Here is a 14,442-nt window from a genome sequence, read left to right on the forward strand (position 1 = left end):
TCTCACATACGGTTGATAGTCTTGGTAGGAATCAACTCATTTTTGCGCATTGGTAAACCACAGTCATACCACCCCTTCTTCGGCACACATTGCACCAGGACCGAAAGTCAAAAACTAACTCAGAGATGGAGTGCCACAAGCCCGGCATCAACCACTTGATCACTCCCTTTTTCACAACTTCTTGCATTTGCCTTGGTCGTCAACCTCCTTTGATGTTCAAAAAAGGAGGCGTTTTGCATCATCTTCAAGAATAATCTGTCATCACAAAAGGCGGGGTTATCCCCCGAATATCAGCTAAAGTCTATCCAATTACATTCTCTCCGTTTTTGGAGCACCGCATTTCTTCCGTTTTTGGAGCACCGCAAAGGTGGAATCTACCTGCATGTTAGTAAGGACAAAAGGAACAGGATAACTGACAAAGTTGAACTAGGCCTAACAATTCGTACCTAGGGGTGTGGAGAACACGACTTCAAACTCCAACAAGGGAGGTTCCTTGATTGAGAGGGCTTTGTGGTGACAGTCTTCTTTTCTCCAAGATTCCAAGAGATAGCTTCCGAGGCCATAAGAGTAAGAACCCACCTTCCATGTAAAGCATTAACACACTCCACCCCGACACTTTATCTTATTTTCATCAAGATTCAAACAAATACCGCTCAGAGCGGTCCTTCCAACATTGATCATTGCCACTAGGATCTCTCCTTACGAGTACACTCGAGTGGGTGGGGGGGGGTCTGGAATATTATTATCATTAGCCTATCAGCCTCTCCTTTATCCTTGAGGTACAAGAGGTACCTCATCTTCACCGTTATCATCAACCTCTCCCCCGGAACCACATTTCCAAGAGGGTCATTGTTGTTGTTTGCCGCCATTTTGTACCTGAATTAGCGTCACACACAAATTAGTATCACAGAAGTAAAGGAAAATAATATGGAAAACTATTTAGATAGATAGCTAAAATCATTAGCTCCCCGGCAACGGCGCCAAAAAGTGATCGGGTCTTACCCTACACCAATACAAAGTGGCAAGAGCAATCGATGCAGCTTTTACCCGAGAAGGTCGGGATCGAATCAGCAGGGAGCTACAACAATGTTTGGAGTTGGATTTCTATCTAATCTAGCAGTGCATAGTGCTCTTGATTATAATTCCAATCATATTTGTTTGTCTGTTACTTCTAGTTTTATGCTAATGATATGCGAAATTAAGCTAAGTATGAATGCTTGTAAGGTTTTCTAAATGGTTAACGAGGCACTAGGGAAGTGACTTTCTCCTAGGTGAATACTTCACGGTATCCAAAGCCTAAGGCAAAGCTGTAATGATTGGGATCACGATATAGAAAATGCACGACACTAGTCACTCTATACCTTTTGGTAGCTTTAGTGACTTTGCCCTAATTGACTTTCTCAAGACCAATTGGGTGTCAAAATTATGCAAGCAATATAGGCTCAAGTCGGGTATTACCATCTCTAGATTTAACCCTTTAATTGGGGTTATCAATCTCTTGAATATGCCCCAATTCCTTGTTGAACTGATTTTCGTAGACTCAAGCTCTCTTTCTCAAGAAGAGCCCAAGTCAAATAGGCGCAAATTAGTGTTTTCAACTACTAATTCAACATGGAAAACACAAACCAGTCCAAATATCAACCACCCACAAACATCTAAGCCTTAAAGCAACAGACCTATCAAATACCCACACTAGGGTTGAGCCACAACCCTAGCTAATAGGTCTAGCTACTCATAATAATAGAAGAAATAAGATATTTAGATGAACAACAACCCATAAAATATAATTACAAGCTAAGATGTGAAGATTCAATATTAAACCAGCTATTAAAATTACTCAAAATAGACTAAAACCACTGTTCACGTGCTCAGCTAAGGTAAAAATACCCTAAAAATCTTAAAAAGAAGTATATATACAAGGCCGAATTTTCTAGATAAAAATACCCCCGACGGAGGTACCGGAGACCACGGAAAATGCACCGCGGCCGCGGTAAGGCTTTTTGGCTTCACTTCTCATTCTCTGATCTGGCCACCACGGACCGCATAAAATGCACCGCGACTGCGATGGCTTCACCATGGACCGCAACAAATGGACTACGGCCGCGGTGTCTTGAAACTTCCGAAATCCTGAGCTCTCTGAATCCCCTCTCTGCAGACCGCAACAAATGGACTGCGGCCACGATGAGGCTACCACGGCCGCAAAGAATCTTCCGCGGACCGCACTGCTTAGAACCCTAGGAATGCACCTCTCTGAACTTACCCACCGCAGACCACACTAAATGGACCGCGGCTGCGGTGGTTCAGTTGCAGCCGCAATGGATTTTATGCTGCAACAGTGCTTTGACTTGTTCTTGGTACTTGTGCAGGTTTCACTCCTTTTTAAGCTGGTTTTGACTTCTTGTCACTTTTTTTGACCAAAACCTGCAAACAAGTACAACATGTAGGCTTTTGAGACTATTTGTATACATTTTTAATCCAAAACTCAAGTAAAAAGGAGTATAAACTAAACTAGAATCCCTAGTAATCAGTATGATGAGTAGATGGATGTGGTGGAATATGTCACACCACCTTTTTTTTTACCCAAAATGGCATATAAGGGAGTTTTTCCAATTAAAGTGACAATAATCGAAACGAGATTATTTATTCAAATTCAGAGTCGCCACTTGGGATAATTTATCGTGTCCAAAGTCACCGGTTTAAAATCCCGAATCGAGGTAGTTTGACTCTATTTTACAGTCCGCGAAACGCAGAAATCTGGGTAAGGAATTCTGTTAACCAAGGATAAGGTGTTAGGCATTTTCGAGTTCCGTGGTTTTAGCACGGTCGCTTTAATCATACTTGGCTCAATTAAATTGTCTACTTACTTATTTTAGAACCTATGTGTATTTACTTCTTTTAATTAAGAAATTATCGTACAACGAGTCACGGGAACGTGTACTCATTTCATTTGGCGCGTAACAAAATCATGTCACACGTACGTGTCCACAATTAGTCACACTTTGTTATTATTAAGAAATTTTGGTCGAAGTTGCGCGAATGCATATCCTGATTTTGTTTTAGGATCGTAATTATGTCATGCGAACGTGTACACAATCATGATGACAGATTAAGTCACGCCTAAAGCATACTAACGTGTTTATGAATACAACAAAATTATTTATAGACTAATAAGAGGGCAACTTTATGATATTAACAGGCTTGGCATGCCCCTAGCGAGTTCACAATAAATAGATCTATGTAAACAAGAGATTCAGAACACTAACGACTTATGTTTTATCTCAATCCCACGATCAACTAGCCTTTTTTGTTTAAGGAATCAGAAATTAAAAAAAAATACTCAATACACTAACTCAAGAAATCAACGACATGCACACAATTAGGCAGACTCAAATCCAACAGAATTCCATTCGATGTTAAAACACACAAGTCTGAATCACTAAGATAATTAAGTATCTAGTTTATTATGTGACCTCACGGAGAGCAAAATTCCGGTGTTTACAGGGAAACCTCGAGAAAATCCTGATGCCTCCCGCTGACCGGATCAGAAATTACGCTAGCGACCTCGACCGGAACTCAAATCTGAAGCTTCGAACGGACAGTGACGACCTCAAACCAACCTCAGCTTAAACTCCATTTTTTGAAGCAAAATTCGGAATTGATAATGAATAAGCAGAATATTTTTGAATGTATTTTCTTTTCAGAAACTCACGCACAAACTATAGTCCAAAGAACATGGACGTCATTTTTTGTATGCATTTTTTCTATATCTCAAAGGAATAGAAAAATTCAAGAAGAAAGTCAAAAATCCCGAGAAACTCCCATCCCTTTTTTTGTTTTCTCATTCCCTTATTTGCTTTGTGTGTGTGTACGTGATTTTCAGGCTGGTTTCCGATGGACTGTTGTGAATGGGAAGAAGCAGAAGCAGCAACGGATGATGGCCAGCGGATGAAGAGGATTAGAGGTCACTGGTTGGTGTGAGGTCGTGGTGGTTGTTTTTTTGGTGGCGTTAGGTTGGTCGCTGGCGGTTCAAGCCATGGCCGCTGGTTTTTTGTGTAGTGCGGCTGGTTGGAGGCTGCTGGGAATTCCTAGGGTTTTGTTTTGGTGAAGAAGAAGAAGATGAGATGAGGGGCTAGTCTTAGAGGGTTTTGTGGTTGGGGCTTTTTTTTTGTAGTCTAGGGTTTTTTATTTTGTTAAGAACAAGAGTCTAGAAGGGTCTCTAGGGTTAGCTTAATGGGTATTGGATATTGGGCTTGGATTTATGGGCTAAGTCCGAATTGGGTTCTAAAATTGGGCTCTAAGACTCTTAAAATTGTGGTCCAACACCTTAGTTAACTCCCTTTAATATAAGATAAAAATACTACACAATGCAAAAACTAATTCCAATTAATTAAACTAAACTATATTAAAACATGAAACTATTTTTTTTGTATTTTCAAGATTATATAAAGATAGAAATAAGGTAGTATTTTTTGTATTTTTTTTAATTTTATGAAAGGTACATAAACTAAAAGTAACTAGATAAAATATTTTTGTATTTTTTATTTTTGTTATAAAATAAAATAAAATAGTTAAAACTAGTTAAAATAGCGATATTAGCCCTAAACTAAATATTTTACGCTAAAAGTGTGTAAAATCTTGAGGAGGGTCAAAAATTACATGTCTATAGCTACCCCTCTTTGACTGGAAACGCGAAGAGTTTTTAGACAAGAACGACGAGACAGGTTTTTTGACCCGACCCTTAGTTAGAGAGACCATAAACTAAGAGAAAGGAGAATGTGAACGAACCCTGGTATCTGAGCTACCTACATATCCTTGGCTATAAAGAAATTAGGCCACGTGTAGTTCAGAAGTAGGAATAGTGATGAAGTATACCGAGGTGGAGAGCCGACTGAGGTGTCGTTCCATTGAGGTTCCGGTCCGCGGTCCTGTTATTACATCAAAATCAAAATCTAAAAGACTAAACAAACCTATCAGCTATGAGTTACAAGATTTCTATCTATAAGTCTTTTGAAGCTTGATCTAGAGTCTTGAAAGGTTCTTCATGCAGGCTTTTGATTTGAACCTTGATGCTTGCTAGCTGCAGGTGTTGATTCATTCTTCCACGGCTTCTTTGCAGTAAAATGGGACACGCCGTGTGTCGCGCCCCCTTTTTCCTAGCGGAGTCCGGGTTTCGACATTCATGGGGGAACAACTCGTTTTTTTTTGGGAATTGGGAATTTTGAAGAGTCGCCACCTAACGGATTATGGTGCGTTAGGGCACCTAGAGTAATTAACTCATGTAACTAGTTTGCATTACCAGAGCTTAGGGTAAGGGCTCGAAATAACCTTTAGACAAAGGTGTTAGGCACCCCTCGCGGTACACAACGGTGGGTCTCGCCGAACTTAAACTATATGCAGTAGCCAAATAACAAGCAAGCAAGTATTTGCAAATAAAGTAGCTTTCCCCATTTAAATGCATATATGGTCAAGGAAACTCAAATAGTGAAGATAAAAGAGGTTTGGACAGCTTGTACATGTGTAAGTAAAGAAAGGAAATTCATAGAATTTAAACACATACGGGAATTGGGAAAGGGAAATCCAAAGTTGATTAGCCTAAAGGATCATACCCATGGAATGCTCGGTAATGACTCCTCAATGAAAGGGGCTACACGTGACGTTAGCGCACAGGTCATCATATCCTTTTACTACCCATTACCCTCCCCTTAGTGGTTATGAGCGAGTTTAGTTAACGACCTCTAAGCGTGCTGCTACCGCCCCTTCCTTATCGTCCCGGAGGAATTTGGGACCTCTAAATCTAGACAGTTCTAGATGGCCTAAGGTTTATAAAAGGTAAAATTCTAGGCAACATGCAAGTAACATATAGAACAAGCAAATAAAGACAATCAGTGAGAAGGCTTACATTCACCTCCGCATGTATATAGGCAAACAGCACGTCTAAAACACAGGTTTTGAAGAAAGTTCAGTAATCCTAAGAGCATGGTATCTAGATGAATGTTGCAGATTCAGGACATGCATAAGGAAAGTGGCAGAATTCCTAACCAGCTTGCCTGCTGGTTTTATAACTTGTTAAGCCCGGATAGTTTCACACCTAAACAAAACTAGTTTCAAAGTTATTTAACGTCCTAAGGCTTGTCTAGGTGTGCATATGCAGTCACAATTCCGGGGATACATTTTGAAGTCCTTTATCCTACAGGCATGCTTTCTAGTGACACATCGTTGAAGACTATTAAAGAAACGAGTAGGATAATTAATTAAACGGATTCAGAACCTACATGCGTGAGTTCTATTTAAATTGATTTTAGATCCTATAGGCATGATTTCTATTAAAGCGGACTTTAGATCCTATAGGCATTATTTCTAATTAAAACTGATTTTAGGTCCTATAGGCATGATCTCTAAAGAGACAGATTTGAATATATGTCGTAATGTGAAATAAACCTTAGTTGTTTTATTGCCTATAGGCATGGTGTCTAATCATGTAAAGTAAAGCAGGCAGAACTTATTTGGACCAAAGCAAAACCCTATAGGCATGTTATCTAACAAAATACATTTGAACCAAAGTAATCCTATGGGCTTGTTATCTATCCAATTTTTACCACAATATACAACTACCCTCCCTTTTCACTAGTCACCCCATTATCTGTTTACAATTAATTATTACAAACCAGCGATTGAAAATTACAAAAAATAGAATAGAAATTAAGCTATAGGGGCCTGAAATAGGCCCAAACCAAATCCTAGTGTACCAGGCCTTCAGTAGTCTCAAATGCCCAAAGTTTCATAGTCAATTTCATGTCTAGGTGTGTCAGAGTTCCCTAAGGACCTCAAGGATCCCGGGTAGTGCTCCCACCCAGAACTTTCTCAAATAAGGACTGATTTATGTGCAGTGTGGAAGATCCAGCCCTGATATGTGAGAGTTCAAAGAGATCTCAAGGACCTCTAAGAAGTACACATACCAGAGGGGAATGACTTAATAACCTAAGAATAAGTGAGAGTGCTTGACATGATTTGAAAGAGTTTTGGTAAATAGTATGAAGATGGTCTTAGGAGTGAAAAGATTTTCTGAAAATCAGTACTAGTTTCGATGATAAAACAGTAGTTAGAAAAGCATGGAAAACAATTTACAATCAGAACACAAGTCACAGAACAAACAGCTTCAGAAAACACTTTGGCAAACAACTTCCACACCAGGAAAGAGGGGTTGGGAACACATAGAATACACATTACAGTATAATGAAGCACATAAACAACAGGGTGCCTAGAATTATCAAGGGGTTCTACAGAACTAACAGGTTAGCTATAAGATAGGTCACTGTAGCATAGAGCAAGGATCATAGCAGAAACATGTTGAGGACACATAAACAACACACTAGAGTTGTACTGGAGAGACTAGATAACTTAGGAGGAGTAAGGCAGAACAGGCAAGAACTTAAATGAACATACTAGGCAAGTATTAACAAGTGTAGATATGCTAATCACACACTTACAAACAAAGTTTAGGTATGCTAGATAAACAGTAGTCAAGCAAACATGCTAATTATGGGATAAGACAGTGTTAGACATGTTAAACAATATGGTGAACATGCCAGTAAATGGAGACATGTTAATCACATATTGATCAAGGTGTATTAGGCATGCTAGATAAGCAACAAATAGAAGCAAGAATGAACTCAAGACTGATGAACTAAGGCAGTAAATAAACACATAGGTTTAGGTTCTAAAATTTAATTAGAGGCATACCAGTTAGGGAAAGAGAACACAAGATGTGAGACAAGTGTTGTGCAATTTCTAGCCTTGGCTTACAACCGGCTAGACTTGTGAAGATCACAAGTAGCAGGAAGAACAGAGAACCTTTTTTAGAGTGTAAGAGTAGTTGATGAACTAATGTTAGTTTTGAACTGAGAGTAAGGGTGAGTATATACAACAATTTAGGAGCGGAGTAGAATAAGGTAAAGAAATCACAATTCAGCAATCAGGGAAATTACAAAATCAATAACACATAAAATTAGCATAGTCTTCCTTCAATCAAGGACAAATACCCAACGGTTAAAGGACGTGAGTCACTTAAGGAAAGAAAATCAAATCTGACCTAAGTAAAGAGGTAAACAAACAGAAGTTTAATTAAGGAAGTAATCATGAAGAATCAGTAACATTACAGACAATAAGGTAATAAGAATAATTAGAGTCATAAACAAGGGAATAAATAAATAATCAGCACATAATTTTAACCAAGCAAATCAGTAAATCGAAATTTAAAATAATATTGATTTAAATAGAGAGAAAAATATTAGTTTTCAACTAATAGATGAGTAGGCTGAACAAAACTTCATAAACACATATAAATGAGCCAAGAGATCGCCTCAGAAACCCTAGTATAGATGAACTAGGGTAGAAGTCACAAGATACTAAGGAAAATCACTAATGTCAAAACACAGGCCAAACAATGTAGCCGTAATACGGAAAGATTCAGAATCGAAGCAAAAATATGAGAAATTAGGGCTTTAGCATATATCGACTAGGGTCCAAACATTATTAATACGAATCAGTCAGTAACACTTAAGAACCACGATTAAACACTCAAAAATCGGAAAGTCTTTAAAAGAGTGAGTTCAGTAAACCCTAGTTTTTAGGAAAAATGGAGAATCAATTAAAAACCATAAGACTTTCGTGAAAACATGTGGAATAGAGTCGATTCTTCTCAGATCTGGACATATCTGAGAAGATCAAAGGATATAAAATTAGGGTTTTTTCGGAAAAGGAATAGCGACATGCACAGACTTAGGAAACCACGGATCCAAGACTAAAAATGAGAAAGTTCTTACTCAAGGTCAAGCTAAATAGCCCGAAAACATCAAGAAAACCCAAGGTATAAATAGACAGGTCCCTTGAGGATCTTTTCAAGTATCCAAAATATGGAGAATCCATAGCAAACAGGAGGCCATTAGAGGCCTGAGGTGGTGAAGAACCGTCATAGGAGAGCAGTAGGTGAGTGACAACGTGTGGAGATTAGGGTTTAGGTCGAGAGCATTTGAGAGAGGAGAGGAACACATGACGACGGGGAAGGGTGGTAGAATTATTAGGGTTTGGGGGGTATAGGTTAGTTTAATTTAGGTAAGGGAAGATCTGGACCACTGATCAAAATGATTAACGGCCAGGATCTAACAAGAGCTGGGTCGGGTAGATAAGGGGTTTGGGCTGGGTAGATTTTGGGCCCGGTTTAATTGAATTGGGGTTGAAATTGGGCTACGGTATATTTGATTGTGCCAGGGGTCCGAATTTAAATATAGTTAAAGGTGCTATTTGTTAAATACCCAATTTATTAATAAAATAATTTGTAAAAGTAGTTAATTAAATGATAAAAATAATTTTTATGCATGAAGATGATAAAATAATTACTTAGTATTATAAAAATATGAAAGGCTATTTTCTTGTGAAATAAGGTAATTATGCACACATGGGGTAATATTGCAAAATTATTGCAATTATAACCCTAATATGTACATATGGCTATTTATGAAATAATAAAAGCTCAAAAATGATAAAATTTAGCAAATAAAATTGTCATAAAATCGTTTGTAATGCCCTTAGTAATTATTTATGAACAAGAATGCTAGAATAAATTAATTAAAATACTTTTAAAATTACTGGAAAATTATGGGAAAATACCGGTTTATGCTCATGTACTATTTTTAAAGTATATACGCAATTTTAAAAATATATAAGGGAAAAATGGGTATCAATAGCTACCCCTCTTTACCCGAGAAGGATGAAAGAGTTTTCGGGTAAAGAAATGATGGCCAATTTTGACCGGATGGGATGTTTTGAAAGATGGAGGCCGGACTCTAGTGTTTGAGCTGCCTACATATCCCTGGTTTTATAGGAATCAGGCCGTGTGTAGTTCTGGATCCATCGGCGGAATATACCGATAAAGTCTTCCCAAGAACGGACACGAAATTTCAGAATAGGTGGTTATGATGAACGGTCAAGTTTGAGATAGTTGAAGGAACTTGAGCGAAGTCGCTCCTGCTGGGATAGCGGTTGCTTACCGGTTACCTATAGATAAAGAGACGCTAATAACATGTATTTCTGCGAAAACTTAAACATGATGCAAATTCCTTTTGGACCATGAAAGTTTTCTTCGGACGGTTTATGGATGACGTTCTCAGACCATGATGTCCTGGGCCATGAATTATTCAATGAGGGATTCGCAAGCCATGAAATGATGTTCTCGCGCCATGAAGATGATGCTTCCGAACCATGATGCCTTTGAATAATGATATGCAAATTTGAGAGATCCTCAGGCCATGGAATGGTGTCTTCCGGCTATGAGGATGATTCCTTTAGACTATGATGCCATTGGATAGATTGGCGATATTTCAGCCCATGAGGTGCATTAATATGATGTTAACAAGACAATGCTTAGTCTTGTGAAATGAAGGGCAGAGTTTAGCCCGATAGAAAAGCAAATAGATAGTACCGGAATAAAGCGATACTAATGCAAGGAGGGACAGTGCTTGGAGACAGGGATTAGCCCCATGGAAATATGGAGGCAGGGATTAGCCTCATGTAAAAGATGGAGGCAAGGATTAGCCTCGTGCAAATATGGAGGCAAGGATTAGACTCATGCCGATGTAGAGGCAAGGGTTATCCTCATGCAAAGATGGAGGCAGGGATTAGCCTCATGAAGGTATGGAGGCAGGGATTAGCCTCATTCATGTATGGAGGCAGGGATTAGCCTCATTCAAATATGGAGGCAGGGATTAGCCTCATTTAAATATGGAGGGAGGGATTAGCCTCATGCAAAGATGGAGGCAGGGATTAGCCTGTTGCAAAGATGGAGGCAAGGATTAGCCTCGTGCAAATATGGAGGCAACGATTAGCCTCATGCAAATATGGAGTCAGAGATTAGCCTCATGCAAAGATGGAGGTAAGGATTAGCCTCGTGCAAATGTGGAGGCAATGATTAGCCTCATGCAGATGTGGAGGCAGGGATTAGCCTCATGCAAAGTTGGAGGCAAGGATACCTCATGAAGATCTGGAGGCAGGGATTAGCCTCATGCAAGGATGGAGGCTAGGATTAGCCTCATGCAGGTATGGAGGAAGGATTCGCCTCATGCAGGTATGGAGGCAAGGATAAACCTCATGCAGATATGAAGGCAAGGATTAGCCTCCTGCAAAGAGCATATATCAAATAAGAGTAGAGTGTTTCTTAGCTGGGGATATGTTCAGTGTCTGGTGGCCCATTTGATAGTGATTTTTCTTTGTGTACATTTGTTTGCGAATACTATCGCTATATCGGATGTTCCTGCGCTCAAAGAAAAATTGTAAGTTCGTAAGGGGAGGTTGGTTCGTGCCTTTGTTTGCTGGCCTTGCTATGCTTCGTTTTGGAGGCCTCATTTTGAGTTTCCCTGGGTAACACCTAACTGTACGAAAAAATAGAGTTTTCGAAAATATGCAATTATTGATAAAAAATAGCGTTATTTAAAACATATTGAAATATCAAGTATTTTAGATGAACTAGTGACTGTAACACATTTCAGAGACACTAAAGCTTCTTATGTAGAATTTTGAGGGTCCTCCTCAAAATTCTGCCCCAGTTTTGTAGATGATACTTCAGTCGTTTGTTGAACTTTCTTCGGAATTTTGACAATCCTTCTCAAAATTCTGCCCCAGTTTATTAACCGATTATTGATCGTCTGACATATGTTGGCGTTGGCTGGACTTCCTCCGGAATTTTGAGGGTCCTCCTCAAAATTCTGCCCCAGTTTCTGATCTTGGGGGGAAATGGAAATTTTATTATGATTTGACTGAACCCATAAGGCTGCCTACGTATTCCCTCTTAAACGGGAATAAGGTTAAGCGTAGTCCAATTATATCAGATGAGGAAATGTAAATGGTCTAAGCATAATATCTTTTGACTGCGTTTGAACAGATTGGTTTTGGCCAGATTTCTCCGTCCATTTCTGCAAGTATGAGTGCTCCTCCTGTCAGCACCCTGTGAACAATGTAAGGACCTTGCCAGTTGGGAGAGAATTTCCCTTTGGCTTTATCTTGATTTGGGTAGAACTTCTTCAGCACTAGATGTCCTGGTGCAAATTGTCTTGGTTTGACCCTTTTGTTGAAAGCTCTGGACATTCTGTTCTAATAAAGTTGACCGTGACACACTGCGTTCATTCTTTTTCCATCGATAAGGGCCAATTGTTCATAGCGGCTCCTTATCCATTCTGCATCGCTGAGTTCAGCTTCCTGTATGATTCTTAAAGAAGGAATCTGCACCTCGGCTGGGATGATAGCTTCGGTACCATAAACCAGCATGTAGGGAGTTGCCCCGGTTGATGTGCGAACTGTGGTTCGGTATCCCAACGGAGCGAAAGGTAGCTTCTCGTGCCATTGTTTGTGGTTTTCTACCATCTTCCTTAGTATCTTCTTGATGTTTTGATGGCGTCTTCTACGGCTCCATTCATCTGAGGTCTATAGGCTGTGGAATTCTTGTGCTTGATTTTGAAAGTTTCACACATGCTTTCATCAGACCACTGTTGAGATTGGCGTCATTATCAGTAATAATGGACTCTGGAACTCTGAATTGGCAAACAATACGATCTTTGACAAAATCTGTGACAACTTTCTTGGTCACAGCTTTGTAAGATGCAACCTCTACCTATTTTCTGAAGTAATCAATGGCTACCAAAATAAACCTGTGCCCGTTTGAAGCAGTGGGCTCAATAGGACCGATGACATCCACTCCCCAGGCGGCGAATGGCCAAGGTGAGCTTGTTGCATTGAGCTCATTTGGCGGCACTTTTATCATATTGGCATGCAGTTGACATTGGCAATATTTGCGGACATACCGGACGCAGTCTGTCTCCATAGTCATCCAAAAGTAACCGGCCCTAAGTATCTTCTTGGCCAAGACAAAACCATTCATATGCGGGACGCAAGTCCCAACATGTATATCCTCAAGTAGTTTAGAAGCTTCTTTTACGTCGACACATCTTAGTAATCGCAAATTAGGAGTTCTTCTGTACAAGTTTCCTCCGCTGTGGAAGAAATGATTGGACAACCTTCGGAGCGTGAGTTTTTGTATTTGGTTTGCATGCTCCGGATATTCTCCTTTCGCCAAATACTCCTTGATGTCATAAAACCAAGGCTTCCCGTCTGTTTCTTCTTCGACGTGGGCACAATACGCCGGTTGATTATGAATTCTCACTAGGATGGGATCGATGAAATTCTTGTCCGGATGTTGTATCATAGATGACAAGGTGGCCAATGCATCGGCAAACTCATTCTGAATTCTGGGTATATGGGGAAACTCTATCTTTGTGAACCTCTTTCTAAATTCCTGTACGTGGTGCAGATATGGAAATAACTTGGAATTCATGGTGGCCCACTCTCCTTGTACCTGGTGCATAAGCAAATCTGAATCACCAATTACCAGCAGCTCCTGAATATTCATGTCGACCGCCATGTTGAGTCCTAGTACGCAGGCTTCATACTCTGCCATGTTGTTGGTACAGGGAAATCTGAGTTTAGCAGATATGGGATAATGTTGACCTGTTTCTAATACCAAAACCCCTCAAATGCCTACTCCTTTGAAATTTGCAGCTCCATCAAAGAACATCCTCCAACCGTCGTATGCTTTAGTAATGTCCTCTCCTACGAATGACACCTCTTCATTAGGAAAATACGTTTTCAAGGGTTCGTATTCTCCTCCCACCGGATTCTCAGCAAGATGATCTTCCAATGCTTGTCCGTTGACCGCTTTTTGAGTTACGTAGACGATATCGAACTCACTCAACAGTATCTGCCACTTGGACAACTTCCCAGTCGGCATGGGTTTCTGAAATATGTACTTCAGAGGGTCCATCCTGGATATTAGGTATGTGGTATAGGCACAGAAGTAATGCCTCAACTTTTGGGTTGTCCAGGTCAAAGCACAACAAGTGCGTTCTAGCAGAAAGTACCGTGCTTCTTAAGGTGTAAACTTCTTACTCAAGTAGTATATGGCTTGCTCCTTTCTCCTTGTCTCGTCATGTTGTCCCAAAACACATCCTAAGGCTCTATCCAATACAAATAGATAGAGTAGCAAAGGTCGTTCTAGCTCTGGCGGGACCAAGACCGGTGGTGTGGACAGGTACTCCTTGATTTTGTCAAAAGCTTTCTGACAATCCTCGGTCCAGCTTGTCTCGGCATCTTTCCTCTTGAAATGGGTTCGCATATGACTGTGGACTGTGCTATGAAGCGACTGATATAGTTGAGACGCCCTAGGAAGCTCATCACGTCCTTTTTGTTTCTAGGCGGCAGTAACTCCTGAATAGCTTTGACTTTAGATGGATCTTGCTCGATCCCACGACGATTGACAATGAATCCCTATGATTTTCCTGCGGGAACCTTAAATGCACACTTTGCAGGGTTCAGCTTTAAGTTGTACCTCCTTAACCTGTC

At 40.0% G+C, this 14,442-nt stretch overlaps 1 protein-coding gene across 2 annotated transcripts in view; it reads left to right on the forward strand.

The window, feature by feature from the left end:
• The window catches only part of LOC109230989 ((3S,6E)-nerolidol synthase 1, chloroplastic-like), a 36,209-nt gene extending 32,179 nt beyond the window's left edge, over positions 1 to 4,030 (forward strand). The window contains exon 6 of one of the 2 annotated variants that reach the window (XM_019396506.1): positions 3,881 to 4,030. In XM_019396506.1, the coding sequence (XP_019252051.1) occupies positions 3,881 to 3,949 (69 nt within the window). In that variant the 3' untranslated portion in view covers positions 3,950 to 4,030. Of the gene's footprint in view, positions 1 to 3,501; positions 3,779 to 3,880 lie in introns of those variants that run through there. The other variant, XM_019396505.1, reaches the window with a different exon arrangement.

The sequence above is a fragment of the Nicotiana attenuata genome, chromosome 8, assembly GCF_001879085.1.
Source record: "Nicotiana attenuata strain UT chromosome 8, NIATTr2, whole genome shotgun sequence".
Classification (NCBI taxonomy): Eukaryota; Viridiplantae; Streptophyta; class Magnoliopsida; order Solanales; family Solanaceae; genus Nicotiana; species Nicotiana attenuata.